The sequence below is a fragment of the Amphiprion ocellaris genome, chromosome 16 (assembly GCF_022539595.1).
Source record: "Amphiprion ocellaris isolate individual 3 ecotype Okinawa chromosome 16, ASM2253959v1, whole genome shotgun sequence".
Lineage (NCBI taxonomy): Eukaryota > Metazoa > Chordata > Actinopteri > Pomacentridae > Amphiprion > Amphiprion ocellaris.
Window position 1 is genome coordinate 13,835,742 of NC_072781.1, and position 21,758 is coordinate 13,857,499.

At 39.1% G+C, this 21,758-nt stretch overlaps 1 protein-coding gene and 1 long non-coding RNA gene across 5 annotated transcripts in view; both read right to left on the bottom strand.

Moving 5' to 3' along the window:
• Window positions 1-8,174: 8,174 nt before the first annotated feature.
• Window positions 8,175-15,448, bottom strand: LOC129350790 (uncharacterized). Its single transcript, XR_008604307.1, has 4 exons — window positions 15,410-15,448; window positions 14,418-14,518; window positions 10,734-12,562; window positions 8,175-10,670 (listed from the first exon to the last, which is right to left on the bottom strand). It is a non-coding gene; the product is annotated as an uncharacterized LOC129350790 (long non-coding RNA).
• A 1,075-nt stretch (window positions 15,449-16,523) lies between these two features.
• The window catches only part of slc35f3b (solute carrier family 35 member F3b), a 54,733-nt gene continuing 49,498 nt past the window's right edge, over window positions 16,524-21,758 (bottom strand). For all 4 annotated transcript variants that reach the window (XM_023261794.3, XM_023261795.3, XM_023261796.3 and 1 more), the window contains 4 exons: window positions 19,985-20,110; window positions 19,329-19,521; window positions 19,137-19,226; window positions 16,524-18,844 (listed from right to left, as the gene is read on the bottom strand). In XM_023261794.3, the coding sequence (XP_023117562.2) occupies window positions 18,603-18,844; window positions 19,137-19,226; window positions 19,329-19,521; window positions 19,985-20,110 (651 nt within the window). In that variant the 3' untranslated portion in view covers window positions 16,524-18,602. The remainder of the gene's footprint in view (window positions 18,845-19,136; window positions 19,227-19,328; window positions 19,522-19,984; window positions 20,111-21,758) is intronic.

Consider the following 21,758-nt stretch of genomic DNA (forward strand, 5'->3'; position numbering starts at 1 on the left):
TCACAATTTGTGTATTGATTTCGTTTCTTTTGTCTGATAAGCAGTTCAAGTCTAAGAAATATTCGCACTTTAGAAGCTGAAATCAGTAATTTATCAGCACCTCAGCAATTATTCAATTATGAAAATAGTCCACCAGCTATTTGATCAGTCATATCAGATTTAAATTAGACGTGTCAAACTTTTACTGCACCAGGAAATTGCCTGCCACATCGGTTCGTGCTGTAAGCTCTGCATGGCTCTGACAGCTGATCTGACAGGTGAGGCAGCTGAAAGTACAACAGAACAAGATCCAGGGTCCGTGTACGGATCTGGTAATTGGATTTTCCGTTCTGAAACGGGTACTGAAAAACAAAAAAACGAGTGGTTATTTGATTTTCGTTTTAAAATACAAAGATTAAAATACAAGGCGTTTTTCCTTTTCATGATCAAAAAGGGATATAAGATTTTTTTAAATGCTTTGATTTTAGTTTTATATTTAGAATAACAAGAAAGTAAAATCAGTAAGAGACAGAAACGAAAAAAAGGTCAGTTTTTTTCATTTTCTGAGACCGGAAGTGGTCATCAGCAAGTGTGGAGCCAAACAGAGTACGGTGCATAGACTGTACATACATTTTTTTTCGTGAGTTTTCATGGTCATAATGAGAGATCAGGTGGCCGGTCTTAAAATAAATCAATATTGATTTTTTTAATAGAGCGTTAAAGTTTTGCGAAGCCAGGGGGCGGGACTACTTGATTGACAGTCCGGTCTGGAATGATTGACAGGTCCTATGGAGGAGGCAGCAGAGACTCTGTTCTCCTGGTTTGGATTAATTCTGATATAATGACTGTTGGTTTATTTATCGGTGGAGCAGCAGAACCTTTTCCACAGACAGTTTTTCTGCCCGTTGGCTTGTTTTAACCAGTTTTCTACCTTCGGCTGATTCTACCAGCAGACACTGAAAGGACTCTAATAGTTCGGTAAGTAAATGTTTATTTTCGTATCGGTGCCGCTTTTAATGCACTTTATATGCAGCTTTAGTGTCAGATGTAATGTGTGCCATGCACTTCAGATGTTGGTGGAGTTTGTTGCAGTGTGTGTTGACCAGAGAAGAAAGTTAGCATAGTAAATATTAGCTTTAATGTTAACGATGCTAACCGAGCTAGTTGCTCAGTCCTAGCCTGATTAAAGCTAACGTAGCATCAAGCTAATGTGTTGAGTTTCATGTAAACAGCTGAAGTGTGTTGTGTTCCTGTAATGTGGTTCATAAAACTGTGGCTGGTTGACATTAATGTAACATTCAGGAAACTTAAATGTGATTAAAACAATAACGTTAATGTTCTAGTTGTCAGTAATCAGCTTTAATTTGACACTAAAACAGACTGATAGTTTTAAATGACATCAGTTTCATTAATTTGTTGAAAATTGTCTCATTTGTTGTTGTGATTTTGCTGCTGATTCATTAAAAGCAGATGATCCATGTTGAAGATACGTTTAGTTCTAGTATCAGAAGTACAAGAAGGAAAATGGAAGTTTAGTTCTGCTACATCAAAGATTTCAGGATTAAAATAACTAAATGAGTCTTTATGCCTCAAACTTTATTTTTACAATGAAGGAATAATGAAATAATCACAGATAATAAAATATAAATAGCAGAGAAAACATGAGAGAATAATTTCCTGAAAAGTCTGTGAAGGAAAAGCAGCTTTTTATCCTGAAAGATCAGAATCAGCTCCAACATCTGCATCTGACAGCATCAAGTCAACCAGAAAGAAAAGAAAAAAGAAAATGACTTCTTTCTGATCACATCTGTTCCGCTGCTCACAGGCTGCTGCTGCTCACATTCTTCACATTTATAGTCCACTTTTAAAAGTTCAGCAGACAGGTGCTCTGCTTTGGAGTGTGACAATGTCATCGGTGATGTGGAGAGTGAAGTTTCCGTTTCACCCACAGCGTGCTTTAGGGCAGCCGGGTCGGACTTGATGTTTGAAATACTGACCGACAGCTCAGATTTAACTGTCTGTAGTTCCGTTTTGATGGATGTTAAACTTTCACTCAAAGCCGCCAGCAGCTGGGTCTTTAAAATAACCGCCGTCTCGTTACAGAGTGAAAGTAGCAGTTCCTCCTTAAGGTCAGAGATTGCAGCATCTGAGGGCCTCTTCAAAAGAAGATGTAGTTGATGAAGGCGTTCTGGAACAGGACCAGAAAGACCACGACCAAGCAGCCTTGAGGTCTTAGACGGCGTCTCCCTCAGGTGGGTGTCAACGGTGTTCACGGTCAGGTCTGTGGTAATCCCATCAAAAAACAAAACAGAAAAAAAATCTAGATAAAAAATCAACATGTAACCAAAGCACTCTGTGTATGTCAAATGTCAAAGTATAGTATACTTTTCAAGAATAACATAGTATGGCCTGTAGTTCATAGTATAGCATGTCAGCAAAAACACCCAACTGATTATTATGTGGTTCAAAAAGTGCAAAATGATAGGATGTTGCATAAAATTGTCATGTATGATATGTGGATCAAAAAATGTCACAGTGCAATATAAAAAACAAAAAAAACTAAAACAAAAAAAATGTCATAGTAATATGTCAATTTAAAAACCCTATAGTATAGAGTGTCGCCCAACAAACATCATAGTATAGCATGTCACTCTAAAAACATCATAGTATGGCCTTTGGAGCAAAAAACGTCATAGTATAGCATGCCGCTCTAAAAACGTCATAGTACAGCATGTCGCTCTAAAAAGGTCATAGTATAGCATGTCGTCCAAAAAACGTCATAGTACAGCATGTCGCCCAAAAAACATCATAGTATAGCATGTCGCTCTAAAAACGTCATACCATAGCATGTCGCTCTAAAAACGTCAGAGTATAGCATGTCGCTCTAAAAACGTCATACCATAGCATGTCGCTCTAAAAACGTCATAGTATAGCATGTCGCTCTTAAAACGTCATAGTATAGCCTTTGGTCCAAAAAATGTCATAGTATAGCATGCCACTCTAAAAACATCATAGTATAACCTTTAGTCCAAAAAACGTCATAGTATAGCATGTCGTCCAAAAAACGTCATCGTATAGCATGTCGCTCTTGAAACGTCACAGTATAGCATGTCGACCTAAAAGCATCATAGTATAGCATGTCGCTCTAAAAATGTCTTACTATAGCATGTCGACCTAAAAGCATCATAGTATAGCATGTCGCTCTAAAAACATCATCGTATAGGATGTCGCTCTAAAAATGTCATAGCATAGCCTTTGGTCCAAAAAACGTCATAGTTTAGCATGTCGTCCAAAAAACATCATAGTATAGCATGTTGCTCTAAAAACGTCATAGTATAGCATGTGGCTCTAAAACTGTCATAGTATAGCATGTCGCTCTAAAAACATCATAGTATAGCCTTTGGTCCAAAAAACGTCATAGTATAGCATGTTGCTCTAAAAATGTCATAGTATAGCCTTTAGTCCACAAAAAGTTGTTTTGTCCCAGCTGTCTGAAGTAGGTGAGGAGCAACACAAAAACAGTCCAAACGCTAGTTTCCAGAGGGTTAGATGAGTATTTATTTGAAAGAGGAAGTTTACAACAACACAACATGTGAGGGGGTTAAAAGCAAATGGGTGTTAGTAAAATAAAAATAAACAGAACTAAAAGTGAACTTCATGTTGACATTGATGGGCATTCCAACCAGGAACAAAGTAAAAGATAATCTATATGAAAAAAAAAACTCTTCCTGTTCACCTCTTCAAGCCCAAAAACACACCGCAGTAGAACCCTAAACTAAAACTACCAATGGGTTCCCTGTTTTCCTTTCATAACAATTCAAAGGTCCCTCTCTATTTCTCTACACATCCACCAACCACTGGAACACATCTCCAAAGTTCTGCCAGGCCAGCTCAGCTTCCCCTCAGAAGAAATGCCGCCACCTGCCAGATGAAGGTGCCGTTTGAGAGGCAGCTGGCATCGTGATTGGACTGTACTTTGGTCTGTTCCAATCCAGCTTCAGCTCCAGAGACGGCAGGCGGGACGAGTCAACGGAGGCCGGGTGGACGAAGGCATGCAGCTGAGTACAATCCAGAAAACAACAGAGGAGGAGTGCAGGGCCAGAACAAGCAGAGTAGCACCGTATGTCTCTTAGAAAACATCATAGTATAGCCTTTGGTATGAAAAAACGCCATCATATACATCGTATATTGTACAAATAACAAGTCAAAGGAAAGAGACATACATTGTAGAATTGTAGTAATTGTGGGCTGACTGATTTACTGATTAGCAGTGTTTTATTGTTTACTGATTTACGGTAATAAATACATTTAAAAATGGTGCTACTTTGGCTCTGAACCTTTATCTACCTGTGGTTGCTCTGTCTTCTGGAGTGATTTGATTGGTTATACATCACGAATAAAACTCCTTTAACTTAACATCTGTAAACAAAACAAAAACGTATCAACAAAGTTTCCTGTTAGAGTTTGTGTTCTTCTAAGTTTAACTCCAAGATTTTAAATACTTTCATTTACTGCACATGAATATCGACTCCAAATGTCTTACTAATAATCATTATCAGCCTTAGAAACCCACTAAACACCCCTCTATACTCCACCACACTTAGTACAGTCTGGTTCCCCCTTCTATAAATCTGCTTGGAATCTTCTGCTTCCTGTTTGTCAAAGTGGCCTTCTACCTGGACAGGTTTTGTTGGAGCTCATGCAACAAACATTTTGGGTAACTGCACTTTAATATGAATGGACGACACTGAATTAGAGTCTGTTTTAATGAGACTGAGTTCAGATGTGTAGCTCTGTCATTAAATAGGAAATTTTTTCTCAGAATTCACAGAGAAAAGTCTGAAATGTTTGCTGGGTTAGTGTCCCACATGTTCTTTGGCTGAGCTAAAGCTAACTCTCTCCAACTTCTGGATCTCTTCAGTTGCTTGTTGTTAAAATATCTTGCTGGAGGTGCTGAAGCTCAGAAAGTCTGAGATGTTTGTTCAAAATAAGCTCATTCTCAAGTCTTATCTGAACTTTCCCTAAACTTAGCAGTTAATGACAGAGCAGCACATCCAGACTCATTCTCATTTATGTAGAGATTAAACTTCAGTGTCATTCATTGATGTTAAAGTGCAGTTTTTCAAATGTTTGTTGCACATGCTCTCGACCAAACCAGTCCAGGTGGAAGACGATGTGAAGAGAAAGCTCCAGAGGATGAATATCACACATTTACGTTGGAAATAAATGTCCTTTAATTAGACATTGTCATGCAAATGATGTTCAAATCTTTGTTGATGTTGGTTTCTAAATGTTTTCTGACACTCGGCCCCAAAGATTAAAACCTTTTACGGCTCACAAGCTGCAACAATTCACACATTATCAACTATCTTTCTAACTAAACTAAGATAAAAAGTGAAAAACTGCCTGATTCCTGCATCATGAATGTAAATCTTTTTGTTTTTTATGACAGTAAACTGAATATATTTGGGTTTGACATTTTATAAACCAAAACAAGAAATGAATTACTGGAGAAAACAATCAACAGATTAATGGGCAAAAAAAAAAAAAGTGTTTTCCAGCATATATGGCTGAATTACTGCAACATTACAAGATACATACAATTTTAATTTATATAACGCCAATTACAGGTCAAATTGTCACAAGACGCTTTATTTTTATATTTTTTTTGTCATTTAAAATATAACATAAGAAATTAAAATTCTTGATTAATCCAATTTATTATTTGGTTTTTAAGAGTCTAATCAACAATTAAAATAACGTTCTCCACTAAAACTAATAAACATGAGGTCAAACAGAAGGAACAGTTTTAAATACTGCAGTCCCACGATGACAAGAATAAAGTTTGTCAACAAAAACTAAATCTGCTGGTGGATTCCATTAAAGTTCTAATAAATGATAATAAAGTGTGATACTAAAGGTTTGTGGTGCTAAAAATGTCAAAGTAAAGATATCAAGTTGAACATCTGGATGGAGGTTGATAAAAGTTGACCTTTCATTTCTCTGGAGCCGACTCCATGGATTTTATGGATGGTGGTTAAAGACCTGCTCTTCTAGTCATCTTCCTTCTAGTCGCTGTAAAAAGTCAGTCCATCCTGGCCGACTTCAACACCTCTTCATGACAGCTTGTTCTGCCTCCGACCTGGTGGAAACTCCAGAAACTCGGGAAAACCCATGGAGACTCGAAGAACTCGTGGAGACTCGAAGAACTCGTCGGGCGGGGGAAGGTGTGGTGGGTGGTGGAGGGGAGGTGGGGGAGTAGAGGGGGGAGGCCGCCACCCACCTCCCCGCCTACTCTCCGCCCTGACTCCACCCAGACTCCGCCTTGGCTCTGCCCATGTGGTCACTTCAGGAACTACGATGCCAAAGGGACGACGAATTTATTTCTTTTCATCTGATCTGTAGCTCAGTGAGTTAAGGATTTGCCTGTGGAGCTGCAGGTCGCTGGTTCAAGACCAGACCCTTCTTAAATTTTTCTCAAAATCCTGACAAAGACAAAGAAAGAAAATTGCCGGTGGTGGGTCTTGAACCTGCGACCTTCCAGTCTGTAGTCTGTCTTCTTATCTCCTGAGCTACCCGCTCAGATACTAATTCTTCCTTTTTTTGCGCATTTATCATCTATTTTTTGTCGTTTTCGAGTTTTTTTTTAACTCGGGTCTCGACTCGACCGTTTTTCTCAGGAGGTTGGACTTCAGCCTTTGAGCTGGAGGGTGGAACCCTCAGTTCCAAGACTTTCCAAAGCCTCCACACCTCCCGAGTCCTCAGGACCTGAGCTTTCACACAGTCTGAGGGCTGAAATTTTCTAAGTCCCACAGTAGTTCTCTGTTAGATTGAACTTTCAGACAGTCCAAGGACTGATATCTTCTAAGTTCCTGAGTACTTCTCTGTTAGTTTGGACCTTCAGACAGTCTGAGGACTGAAATTTAAAAGTTTCTCAGTACTTCTCTGTTAGTTTGAACTTTCTGGTTAACAGAAGCCTTAAAACTTGTGACCATGAGTCTTGATTTCACATTTAGACCATCCATCTGAGTTCTTCTCAGACCTTCACCTGTGGGTTTTTAGAAATCCTGAACAAACTTTGATTCTCTTCACTGAACAGTAAAGTTTGTGGAGATCAGAAGGTAACATTAGTTTAATAAATGCCTTCAACTACTAGTAGACTTTATCTGGAAAGCAGTTTTCTGAAATGAGTTCTTAGTAAATCTGTCCACAATCAAACCAAGAACAAAGAAAGAGGAAATGTTTGAAGAAACAACTTGATGTTTTCGTTTCAGACTAGAAAACGCTTTCAGACCTTCATCTGTTTTTGCTCTTTTTGATCGTTTTATTGTCTCTTCTGTTTAATTTGATCTTCTAAAGTCTAACTGGTGTCTTTTCAAATGTTTTGTCTTTCGTTTGATTCTTCTTAAACGTTTAGTTTTGCTCTTTTCTCACCTTTTATTCTTTTCTAATGTCTGATTTGATTTCCAAATGTTTTGTCTTTTTAATGTTTAATTGTTTTTTCAAATGTTTTATCGGCTTGTTTGAGTTTTTTTAATTGTATTTAATGTTTAACTCTATTAAACAGACAAAATATTGAATTAGATAATTCAACAAGATACAATACATGTCATTATGAAATTAAACACAATTTTTAAAATACAAATATTAAAAATTACAGATAAAATATTTTCCATAATTAAACATTTAAAAAATACAATTAAACAAGAATATTAAACATTTTTAAAAATGCAAAACATTTAATTAGATTATTAAACCTTTAAAACACAAAACATTTAATTAAAAAATTAAATGTTTAATTAGAAAATTACATCTTAAATTTCTTAAATCTTTTTAATAACAAAACTTTTTAAAAGTTTTATTGTATTATTTTTTTTCCTTTGATTTAATTGCTTTTTGTTATGTAGTTTATTTCTTTAATCGTCTTTTTCTGTCAAGATTTTGACCCCAACTTTAAAAATGAAATAAACCCTTAAATCACAATGAAAATACTTCTGTTGTCACAATCATGAGTTAGTCATTTATTCAGTTTATCAATTCAACTTTATTTGTTTAGCACCTTCCACACAGATGACAAAACTAAACAAGCAAACAGAAAAAAACTACGCTAAAACTATGATTAAAACTTAAAAACATTTAAAATAAAAATAAATAAATAAATAAATAAATAAATAAATAAAGATTTAGCATGGTAATAAAATATGTTGTGTCCAGGGGATGGAGGGAGTTTATTGAAGTCTTCTTGGGCTCACATGGTAAATCATTTAAAATATAAACTTGATATTCAGTCTAAGGAAACTGCAGAGCGACAGAAGAACCAACAATATCTCCTGTTTTCTCCTTTAATGAGTCGACTCTTCTTGTGCTTTCAGACCAAAGAACTTCAGACTCTTCACAACCTGCTCAAACTCCTGGTACAGGACCTCACCATACGGGTCAAGAAGGTTTCCTTCTCATTTCTTCTCTGAAGCTCACCTTCTCAAACTGCTGACAAATGTTTCTGTTGCTCTAAAGTCTGGTCTCCAGAACTTTCTAAAAACTCTCAAAGTCTCTTCTGCTGCAGGTTGCTTTGTAGAACTGTTCCAGAAAACCTCACTAAACCACATGGAGGGGCCTCAAGATAGTCGTCCAAATGAAACCGTACAAAAACCAGACTAGCACAACCCAAATGCTAAAGTCTCCTGCAGCCTACCAGAGAACCTCTGAGAACAGAGAATCAGGACAGGAACTCTTACCTTCTGGACAACCAACGTTGGTTCTCAAACAAGAATACAGAATGTGTCTGACCAAAAACCTCTAAAGACTCACTACAGCCAAGATAAAGACAACTCAGCTGCACCAAATCCACTAATCACTGCACACATTAGCACCATGTGGGTAAAGAACCACATTTACCAAGACAACTATCCAGTACAAAGCCCTAAAACACACCAAGAAACACATTAAAGATGATTTTAAAGCTGGAAGCTGCAAGCCAACGCCTAAAGAACAAACTAAAGCAACAGAGTCAAACCCGGTTCAGTGGTGAATAGAAGCAGAGGAAATGTTTGCCTGCAGCTAAATAAAGCAGGAAGACACTGAGCTGCTCAGGTGTTCCTGATAATACCAAGCAGCCACCTGGACAGCCAATAGGAACACAGCTTACTGGAAGTCCAGAGGGCGGGGTTAGTCAACGAAATTTAAAGTTGAAGCAGAAAGTTAACAAAGAAAGTTGAAAACCACCTTCTGATACCTGAAATCTCTGAGTTTTCACACAAAGAACACCTGAACATGTCAAACTGGCTTCATAGTAGAACCATCATTGTAAAAATGTCATAGTATGGTGTGTTGCTCAAAAAACATTACGATGGGTCGCCAAGGAGCAACACAAAAACAGGACAAACGCTGGTTTCCAGGGGGTTAGGAGGCTATTTATTTTAAAGAGTAAGTTTACAACAACACAACATGTGAGCAGAAAAATCACAAAGTCTGTCTTTAGTTCAACTGAAAATATTAGTTTTTGTCTTTTTTATTGACCAAACTTTTCAGGAAGTAGATGAAGAATAATTAAAACTCTCATGTAGAAGTCCAACTTATTTTGGATCCTTGTGGAGAGTTTAATCTTAGAGTTTGTAAAGCTGTTGAGTTTTTAGAGTCACATGGATTGCTTTGACATTTAATAACCGAGTCCTGAAGTAAAATTACAGTTGTGGATTTCTGTCATTTAGTCTGGACTAAACAAATAACAGCAGCATAAATCTCAAACGTCATTATGAGGAGTCTGGATTGAGGTTTCTCACTTGATAATGATCAAAACATGAAATTTAGGTCGATTTAAAGGAATATTCCACCTTAAATCTTTAAATGTTGACCTAAAAGGTTGGCTTCAGGAAGTATTCCACCTACAGGGTCCTCACACATCCACCTTAAAGGAACATTCCACCAAAAATTCTTGGACATGCACCTAAAATGTTGGTTTAACCGAGTATTCCATCCAAAATCCTCAGAGACCTGAGGGGCTGGTTAAAAGGAATATTTCACCTAAAACCCCAAATATAGACCCGAAAGGGTGGTTTAGAAAAAAATCCTTCAATGTAGACCGAAAAAGGTAGTATGGAGGAATATTCCACCTGAAATATAGACCTGAGAAATTGGTTCGGAAGAATATACCACCGTCCTCAGACCCACGAGTCGGGGAGTCGGTGAACTTTTTGGTCCGGTTTGAAGGCCTCCGTGTGGTCCAGTAGAAGTCCACATAGTCGGTGTTGGCTTTGAACCGCAGCGACTGGCCGCCATCAGGTGGACCGGCTCGTCCTCATAGAGCTCCTCCTGTAGCCTTGAGGGGACCACAGGAACATTCAGTAGCTGTTGGAGTTCTTCCCGTCAGGCTCGTGGTAGAACGGCTCTGAAGAATCTTGTACTTGTCTTATCTGGAACAATCTAACAGCCTAAACTGTTAACAGCAGTGTAAAGAAGCAAACACACAGGCATAGATTAGGACTCAAACTGGATTTATTTTAGGAAACAAATCAGCTTAGAGGCTTTTGTTCACACATGTGGCTGAACAGGAGGCCGTCCAATCAGATTTGAGGTCTTCACTCTGTAGGTTGGTTGTTCGGTGAGACTCTTGGACCTCCATCCGCTGACGTGGATGTTTGATGGTCTTCCTCTCTAGTGCCAGATGATTCATCCATGAATTCAGCAGCTACAGACTGAAATGAAGTTCATGCTGCCGTTATTGAATTCCTGTTCCAGATCAAATGTTCAGAGCTCACCTTGAATGCAGCCGTCTGCTGTCTGATAGTTTTTCTCATTGTAGTTTTCAATAAAGTCTTTTTCCTCATGTCAGGATGTGTGAGACTTTTTCTCAGTCGCTGCAGACGTCCCTCATTGTGCATCTCCAGAGAAGAAACTGAAAAACTGATCACTGCTTCAGCATCACAAACGCTCTCCAGCATTGAGAGTGTTTTAGGAATTCATTCATTGTGTTGTGAACTTTGAAGAAGCAGAAACTTTACAGCTGTCAAAGATATGAGCTCCAATTCTGGATGTTTTAGGAAATAAAGTTCATCAAATGAACACTTGATTTTTGCTGATAACTCATTAAATTACTGAAGAAATCTAACATCAAAACCTGTAAACTCTCAGGCAGCTTTTGTTAAAGTTTGTCTATAATTCTATCATCGTGTTCTGGAACCAGGACTCTGTAGAAGTTCCTTCAATCAGATACTTGTGTGTTTCTATTTCAGGCCTCAGGTTTGAACGTACAGCAGAGGATTAGAAAGGAGTGATTTTAATATTTAAATCAGTCCAGTAAATGTTTGGTGTGAAAATTATTAAAATTTTGACTTAGACAGATTTGTGTCAAATAATATTGTAGAGTCTCACTTAAATATATCCAAATGAGTTCAGTGTATTTACATTTTATAGAATATTTGATTTCTTAATCTCAATACTGTAGGGTCTGACCCTAAATATTATAATAATGATGTCAATTTAAATAATATTTTAGTGCAGAGTCATAAACTTTAATCAGCTAAACTTACATAATAAATATCACTGTACAATCTTAACCTGAACATTCATATTATTGAGGTAAATTTACATAAATCATGATATTCTAGAGTCTTAACTGGAATATTTCTAACATTAATCTTTTTGTATTGTGCTGATAAACAACAATAACCCGACTTTCAGATAATATTTGTTGTCTGTGATCGTGAGACTAAATTCCTCCAAATTCTGGAACTGGACTGCATTTCCCAAAATGAAACATGGACAGAATTTAACACTCATGTATCCATGGCAACACTAACGTTTCTGCTTCTTACCAAAGTTCACAACACAAGTAAAGATTTTAATGTAAAACTTCAGGGATGACTGCAAACCATAAGTATTCTGATCAATACTTCATGATCAATATCAGGACAGATGTTACAACTCCAGCTGTTGCATTAGACTGCAGTTATTCACAGAGAAATTAAAACATCACATTCCTCATGAAAACTAGATGGGACTTTTATTAAATAAAGTGTTGGTGAATAAACAGTGTAAAAAGTGCAAAGCAGCTCCATTAAATCAGGAGATGTGAGACTTCCACAGCATGGATCACCATCTGCTGTGTTGATTCATAGCTGAATGTCAGAATGAACTGAGATAGAAAAGCTGCTTTGAGCTGCAACATTACAGTCTGACAATCCAACACCATCACAGTTTTCATCTGGTTGTTTTGCTCCAACATGCTGTGAAGTTCAGTTTTTACCTGAATCAATACAGAGATTGTATTTCCAACTAAGACTGGAATAAACATTAGAATGTTATGAGGTCATTAATGCAACTAAATCCTTTCAGATCGAAGGATTTACTTCTACGTTCTAATTCAAGTTTCAGTTGGAGCACATTGCATTCACAAAGAAAAACAGCGAAACCTTCATAGCAACATTTAATAAACCTAAAGCTTCCCTGCTGGCTCATTGGTGGAGTTTGTTACTGAGCATCTGAACCTTAAATCCAGTGAGACGACCATCTTCAGTCAAGGCCAGTCAGAGAACTTCAAGACCTTCCATCAGCTGGACCAGATGTGGCATCATCTCCCTCTGAACATCTGGATGACAGGAGAAAAGACAGAAATCAAACACAGATCACAGAAATACAATTTATTCACTTTTAGCATTTTATAAAAGTAGCATGAACTTTATTAAAACTTGACATCAGTAATGAAAGTAAATGTTTTCATCTTGGGTTGAAGCTAAATTTAAAGTCAATTTTAATGACAGTTTATCCTGAGAGGAGTGAGAATGGAGCTTTTCTTTCCTTTTTACAAGATTCCCTCAAAATATTCTGTTTATTATTGGCTTTAGAAGCATTTTTCTTTACTTATTTATTTTTAGATACCTCAGATTGATACACTTTGCTGGTTTGCAGATAATTTCATGTACAATGACAATAAAGATCTTCTATTGTAACATATTTTGCTAAAACAAGAACTGCAAACCTTCTCAACCATCTCTCAGTCTGCAAAATCCCAACTGCGACCAAGAATTATCTGATGTAGTTATTATTATAATCTTTAATGAACCAGTCCTGGAATTAATACAAATCTGTATATGGATATGATTTCCTCTGATGGGACCACTATGGAAGCTGTAGTAACAATTAACTATCCTTTGAAGGGAAAGATTAGGTCTTCTTCAGGTGGATAAAAAAATGCTCTCCCTTAAAAAAAAATAAATAAATAAATTGCATACAATAAAGTAAATCTCTTCTGCACTGCACACATACTACACTTTTGTATAACTCTGGATGTCAGAGTAAAGGCAGACAGATCCACCGATCAGCCACAACATTCTGACCACTGACAGCTGAAGAGAACAACATCCATCATCTTGTTCTAATGTAACGTTCTGCTGGGAAACCTTGACATTCATGTGGATGTTTGACATGTACCACCACCTAAACACTGCAGGACAAACAACCCCCTAGTCTCCATGGCAACAGCAGTCCTTGATGCCAGCTGCCACCCTCAGCAGGACAAACTAAAACTGCTCAGGAGTGGTCCAAGGAACATGACAGAGCTAAGCTGTTCACCTGGGTTCCACACTCCCCACATCCAGATCTGATGGAGCATCTGTGGGATGGTCCAGGATCAGCCTGGTCTAGGTAGGACCCACCCTGTAACCCACAGGATCCACAGAATCCACAAGACATCCCCAGAGGTTCTGATGAACCACTGGGTCAGAGGAGTTTTAGCAGCATAAAGGGACCAACACAGCATTAGTCAGGTGGTCAGAATGTTATACTGTTATATTGTCATGCTGATTATATGATCAGTAAATGTTACCATCAATTATAACGTCCACATTGATCAGGAAAAAAACAACAACTATTAGTTCATTCAGAAACTGTGGGGTTAAACCTAAAAACACAGACCTCACCAGCAGTTTGTTTCAAAGCAGAACACCAGCCGGTTTTCACTAAAGAAGCTTCCAGAGCAACAATTAAATGACAGTTTTGTTCTCATTAAGTTCAGAGTCAGCCAAAATAATGTACACACACATCAGGAAAAGAAAAACTTTTATAAATATTTCATTTGTATAAATACTTCTACACATATAGATAACTCTTTCTAAGTTTGATCAAATCACGATAACTCTGTGTCCTGTTGTACGATGTTTCCCAACAAATGGCATTACCCTCATGAATGGAGCATCAACAAGTGACGTCTACAACACAACAGAAATGTCTGGAAGCCAGTGGCCACCACTTTGAGCACCTCTTGTAATTGTAGAGGCCAAAGATAACTTTTATTAATCCCGTGATGTCTGAATAAATTTGGTATTGAAATATTTATGCAAGTTTTTCTTTTCCTGATGTGTGTAAACATTATTTTGGCTGACTCTGTATAATGGGTTTCTGACAGGTCACCAGGCAACATCTTTTTATAATAATGACAATCATACCTGCATTCTACAGGAGTGATTTTCCTCATGTGCAGGTAAAGATGTGTGAGGAGCTTAGAGATGACAGGAGCAGGAGTCATCCTCACTAATTCAGCTTCCACCTAGAAACAGAAAGACCACAAACACACTGATATACTCTCAAACGTTCAACCTCACAGCCTCAAAATATCTGTATAGGAAATGTTGTGTTTCTAAATTCTGCTGAAAGCATTGACAGACATTCTCTTACAAGGTTGTGTAAAAAGCAGCCTGTCCTCTGAGCTACTGAGAAATCTTCCTGAACAAAGTTTATACGTGTAAATCAGCTCAACAAAAACTAAAGCCTCAGTCAGAGATAACAGGTATCGCAAATTATAAAGAACTTTCTTTGTTAACTCAGACTTTCTGCTTCAACCTCACATAAAAAGGAGAGTTTAACTCATCAGGTGACTGAAAATGAACGGCTTGTGCAGTTCTAGATCCAAAAGTAGGATGTTTCAACTCATGTTTTACTACAAATACATGCAGTAAATAAATACAATGGCTGGTTGTTAGTTTATTCACTATTCATGTCATTTTATATACTGGATTGAACTTGAGCAGTGGAAGAGAGAAGGAATTTAATGAAATTATGGAGATTCAGAGAGGTAATGTTGCGCAATGTTAAGCGTGGTTTAATTCAAACCAGCTGAATGTTAAACTTCAGTGCAGCTGAACGAGTTTCAGTTAACCTTAAAGTAAAATAACTTTTTTAAAAGCTAAAATACACAGCAGAAAAATACAGGTTGAGAAGGTCATTCTAATAATGACGGACAGCTGCAGCAGCAACTAACACAGGTGTTCAGCGGTAAGTTAGCCACCTGCGTTAATTAGCCCGCTAGCTAACTTAGCCGCTTAGCTAGCTAACGCGTCTGGACCAACTGGTCAAACACGACAAAACACAACTCTTCACAAGTCGCTGACTTAACGTACAACAAAACAACGCTACTGGGTAGAAGTATTTATCTTCTTACCGTGTTTTACTCCAAAAACAAGGTTAACAGCAGCCAGAGATGCCACCAGACGTGCCGACCATAGATATATATAGACTAGATACGCTAGCGCGCTGTCTTCTATATTATCTATGGTCTGACCAATCGCTGCTCTCTGGCTCCGCCCTCTGAGAATCTTGTTGTCGTTTGGCTCCACACTTGCTGATGACCACTTCCGGTCTCAGAAAATGAAAAAACGGACCTTTTTTCGTTTCTGTCTCTTACTGATTCTACTTTCTTGTTATTCTAAATATAAAACGAAAATCAAAGCATTTTTTTAAAAAAATCGTATATCCCTTTTTGATCATGAAAAGGAAAAACGCCTTGTATTTCAATATTAATTTTTGTATTTTAAAACGAAAATCAAATAACCACTCGTTTTTTTGTTTTTCAATACCCGTTTCAGAACGGAAAACCCAATTACCAGATCCGTACACGGACCATCCAGGAACCCTTGTTTGATATTATATAGTGCAGACAGCCGTGAAAACAAGATACTTCATCTTTAGGTGAAGTATAATTCTTAATCTGTTCTTTGAGCATATTTATTGCCTATGCTTTTTATTAATGTAACTGAATCTGAAGATGAAGTGTATTGTTTTTATCATGGTTGTCTTCCCATATAGTATCCAGCAAGACTTCCTCGATGTAGTATTTAGTTTTTGTATTTTTTTGCTTGACACAGTCATTTGGGATTACATAAGTGGCTCATTTCACATCAGATTGATTTGTAACAATGATTAGGGTCACACAAGTGCAGCTGATCTCCAAAGTGTAATTGTGATGACATAACCAAATGATTAATCATTTGGTTATATCATCACAATTTACCAGAGCTGAACCTGACGCAATTATGTCTTCTGTTGTCCAAGCAGCTCTCCAGAACTCCCAAACATTTAATTTACGACCTCATACAACAAAGTCGGGATGCATATCTTCACAAAGAAGAAACTTTAACCAGCAAACAACATAATTTCCTTCAAATATAAATTCAATGACTCACTGATGAAGTGCAAATTGATTTTCTATTGCTCAACTAATTGATTAATGGACTAAGACCAAGAACGGTATGGAAGAACAAACCTGGACAAGGAAATGTATTGAAAAGAAATCTTTTTTTTATATAGTACATGTGATTACACTTGAAGACACCCAACAGTAGATCTAATAAACCCATCTTTTATTCACACTAAATATTTCTTCCTCAAATGTGATAATCATATGTTGCATCTCAGTGTAAAAATCATCATTCCTTACAAAGGTTTACATTTATGTCTAGCAATAATTCCAGAGGAATACAATATTATTATTTATTGTCATAGAGAATGACAATGGGAAACAGTGCTAATGTACTCTATTGCAAAACAAAGAAAAGGCAGTGAAGTGGACTTTTTCAGCTGTCTGCTCATACAGTATGTGCATGCTCGTTCTGTAGACATCAACCACTGTCCCTGCGAGGTTAGTCAGCAACCAAAATGCAAAAAATCTTTAAAAAGTCCTGTGCGATGCATCCAGAGTTTGTTCCAAAAACCAAAATGCAACTCATTCATATGAGTACAAGAAGGGTAGTATTAAAGAGTCTCTCTGCAGCAGTCTGTGGTGGCACTGTAAAAAACAGATAGCATGTATTGAGCGTGTGTGGCTGAGTGATGTTCATACATTCACAACAAGGCAGAGTTTACACCGTCGCTTCACCAGGCGTGTGCCTCAGTCGCTCTCGGGTTCGTCTTGGTTGTCAACTTGCCTCAGAAATGTGACAAATGAAAACAGGTACAGTAGGACTTTTTTTTCTTTTTTTGATAAAGAGAAGACCTGGAGAAATGCGAGCCATTCTCATGTGCCGACGCACTTTTCCTCAAGCCACAGTGAGACAGTTTTCTATCAAGGTGTCTGGGTTTTTTTTTTTTTCACCAGAAATAAAATTGGATTTCCACGGATTGGTTCGGGTGCATATGAATCTTGAGATGTGGTAGGAATTCAAAGGGGGGCTCAGTGATAGCTATGGTTTAAAAGAATTAAAGGGGTAGTTCCAGAGTTCTTTTAAGCCTGTCCATCTTATTAGAAGCTATTAGAGCTCCGGGCCCATCCAAAGATTGGAATACCTGAAGCATTAATCAAGAGATTTTTGGATTATTCCAATTTAATGCATAAATACGTGTATTACCTCTATAGCCTGGTTAATAAAATGTTAATGCTGTTTTCTGTTAGTGTCTTGATGAGACAAGGGCTTTATGGACAAACAAACCACATGCATTTTAATCCAATGCGATAGAGATACCGGAATAGATATTTCGTGACTAAACTGTGGGCCCGAGCATTGGGTGAGCATTGACGGAGTGGGAGTTTAGCCCCAGGAATGCGCATAACCACAGGGAGCCAATCAGTGTGGTTAAAAAGAACCTGACCTCCTCTCTCAGGATGAACAGAGAGAGGCATTGTGAAAGCTTCTCCAGCTCAGATTGATCCTCAGACGTCCAGACAGGCCCCCTTCACACCAGATGAGCCCATCAGGTCCACAGCTCCGGGACATCAAAGGTGTGAAACATAGCTATGTACAGTGCACAGAAGGCAGGTATTTATCATTAAGTTTACACCTGAGGGATGCCGCTGTGGGCCTTCCCTTTTGTTTTCAGGCATTCAGCATTTTAGGCATTCTTCTTTGGATCTTAAAGGTGTGTGGATGTGTATGTTAAAGCCAGCTGGTCCACAAGGTGTTAGGCCTGCCTTGAAAAAGGTCTGTTCTTTGTTTTGTTTCTTTCTCGTAATTGAAAAATATCAGGGAAGTTGGCAAGTCTTCCCAGGTGCAAGGATGTCATGAATCAATGGAATGATTAAGAGGTACAGCAAAAATTAATACGCAATCAGTTACACCTGATCATTTTGGGGGTAAAAAGGATCGCAGTATGAGTCCATGCACCACCTTAGATAGCTTCAGAGTGGAGTGGACGGCGAATGAATGACGCACATTCTGTGCCTCCTGGATCTTCTCTGCTTGGTCGAAATGTTATTGATCAAAGGGCAGTCCAAAAGTCTTTGTTTTGTTCCTCTCTTTTTTTTTTTTTTTTTTTTTGCTTCACCCAGAAAGCTTCGCGAGACAGAAGGCAGGGAACCAGGCAGATCAAATGTGTTAAAGTGTCTCCCTCTGTGTGTCTCTGTATGGTGATATATCATGGAGTCAATGTGCAAATGTTGACATGGAGGTCCTGCCTCTCCCTCTCCAGTTGAGCCCTGTGGTGGCGCCTGCCTCTCCGCTGCCCTCTGCAGGCTCATCGCGTTTGCGCAGCTTCGTGCTGAGCTGGATGATACACTGATCCCAGTCCTCTGGTAACAGCAGCATGAGGAAACCCAGGCAAATGATGAACACCGCGATGAGGCGCACCGTGTTGAAGTGGATTTCACACGTGTAGAGGTCCACCACTGTCAAATTACAAGCATATATTAATATGAACATATAAAAGATATTTGAAAATATTATTACTAAAAGACAAGAACTTCATGAATGTAAATAATCAGTTTTTAAAGTGGTTTGTAAATCATAAATGATGGGTTTGTGTCTGTCAAATAAAATGAAAAGCTATACATTGGCATTGAAAATAGCATTTTATCCTTTATTAAATATAGATGATAGCTTTTGGGGCAGTTTCAATCAAATATTAAATGGTGACCACATCTAAGAAGCTAGGACTGGGAGGAAAGCCAAGACACTTACTGGCATTTACAGGAACACTTAGGACAATGCCAAGGGAAATTAATGTTGGGTATGTTATCGCAATGCCAAAGTTCACCAGGATGTTGAAAGCTGTGGGAGAAAAAGCGGAATCAGAGCAACAGCAGACCACATAAGGACGCTGTCAAACCACAAAACTTGCACAGTATTGCTTGCTATGTCCATTTCATTTACCAAAAAGCAGGGCTGCGACCCCACAGAGGTAGGCCCAGGGGATGTCTTCAAGTGAGCCAATGTACTCCACACGTGTAAAATACAGGATGACCGGCACGAAGCTGATGAAAACAAAGTTGGCGCTTCCAACGATGCTCAGGAAGAGAGCAGCCTCTCCAAATTTGGCACTGCCCAGGACCATCTTAAAGAGCACCTGAGGATAAACAAGGAGGAAAATGATGAATGCACAAAATCTGGCCCCTTAAGGAACTGTGGTATATTACAGAGGGTTCACGTGCCAAGCACCTGCCACGTCTCTGGCTCTGGGCTGCTGCTGTCTGTTTATCACATTAGGAAGCACAGACAGGGGGCAGAGCAGATCAGACCCCGTCAAAATATAGATATCTGTCCTCCTGTTTCCGGGTATCGCTACCTGAGGCGAGCAACCAGGCCCACACACATCACACACTTCTGTCAGCTGAGTCTCACATTTCATAATCTCCTCCTGACGTCTGCCACCTGGTTACATAACTAGAAGGGAGCTAGTCCAGGATTTCTTATGTAAGACTATTCATACATATGTTTAGCTATTTTTGATTGCTTTGTTCCACTGCAAATAAAGCATCACTACAAGGGAAGCGTAGAAACCTCGCAACAACGCTCTAAAAAGCAAGTACCTTGTAAAGCGCTGACATCGAAGCAGAGGCCACGACCAAAGCGATGCCGATGACCGAGTGGCTGTGAAATCCGTCCGCATAAGTCATCATTACGATGCCTGCTATGGCCAAGATAGCAGCAACTATCTGTAAAGAGAGACAGAAGATCAGTGAGGGGACACGCTGCTCACAGTTTGGTGATGAAGACGCCTGATCCTTTACCGCTGTGTGGGGACTCAGCAGGCACACATGGTCTCCACTCGCTGAAATCACAAGCCTCACAGAACTCAGCTTGTGATGGTATAATTACTGTGTGAGTTTTATTTTATAGTCGGCAGGCAGCTCATTTGGTATTTACATTTTCTCACATGCAGGCAAACACGGGCGCACTTCAGAGGAATTCTGCTCTCAGATTCACAGCGCGAGGTCTTCCGGTGCAGGACAGGCGGCTTCTACAGTGTTGGCTTGATTGTCTCACATTGATTTCCATTATGCTGCCATCATGTTTACAAACCAAACCCCCACCCTCTCAATCCAGCATCTCCAACTTATTACACCCACCCCCACTCCCTGCCTTTGTCACAGCTTCAGGACAGCACCACCTTTGGTTTCATCCCCCTCTCAGTCGGCCTTATTGCACCAAAACCAAGTTTCTTATTTGCTGCAATTTAAGTCTGTGGTTGAGTGCATGTTTTCATACTGTAACTGCACATGGAAGGTTGTTTGACTACGACGGGGACACGGCGCAGTCCAGCTGAGTGGATTAGCTCCGCATTAAGGAGGTGTCAGGAAGATAAATGAGCCGTGTGTTTTTGCTTGGCCAAAGCCCTTGGGCACCTTTGGTGAAATGGCTCTTTCTGCACTGCGGGCTGCCTGTCAGTCACAGCTACACCTTTCATTTCAGCAGGCGCCTATTCGCTTACAGGGTCGGCGACAATGCGAGATGTTTCAGCACAATGGTGGCAGAAAAGATCGTGACCTCACCTAATCCTGTGCAGTGTGTTTTAGACGCCCCTGTGCATTGGGAAGCTTACAACACCAGTACGGCGGCATGTAAACTTAGACTATGCTGCATTTTCCACTCATAAATCCAAACACAAGTCACACACCAACCCAAAGGCTCTTCAGTTTATTTTATTTTAGGTTATGAACTGATTCAGATTTTGCTGCTGCCAATAAAACAGTCATCTCTTTATGCACATAATATCCCTAAAACAACCCACATCCCAGTTCAACAAGCATGATTCAGGACCTCTCTCTCTCCCTCTCCTCCTTCACTTTCATGACAAACTCATCCAAGATCCCCTGCATTGCTGCAGACATCCAAACACTGCAATCCCCACCACCAAGCAAAAGAGAGAGAGAGAGAGAGAGAGAGAGAGGGAGAGAGAGAGAGGGAGGGTGAACAAGAGAGAGAAGCAAGGTTATTACAGTATTTGTCTCCTACTGAGGCTTTTCATCAGAAATAATGGGGTGGGGAGTAGGGGCATGCACAAGGGAGAGACAGGGTGGTTGTAAGTGTGTGGGAGAAAAGAGGGGGAAATCCATTCTGCAGAGTACAGGACAGTTGCAGATATGAAAGCAGCTGATATGTCCAGTGGGAGGAGAGTAGGAGATGCCTCAATTCATAAAGGTAAACCCTGCTGCTTCTCTCTCCTCATCTGGACAAAAAAATGCAGAGAAACACACTCTCATCCACACACACACACATACACACACACACACACACATACACACACACACACACAAACCAGGACCTACATCTGAATGACACTCTGATCATTGGTGGGTAATC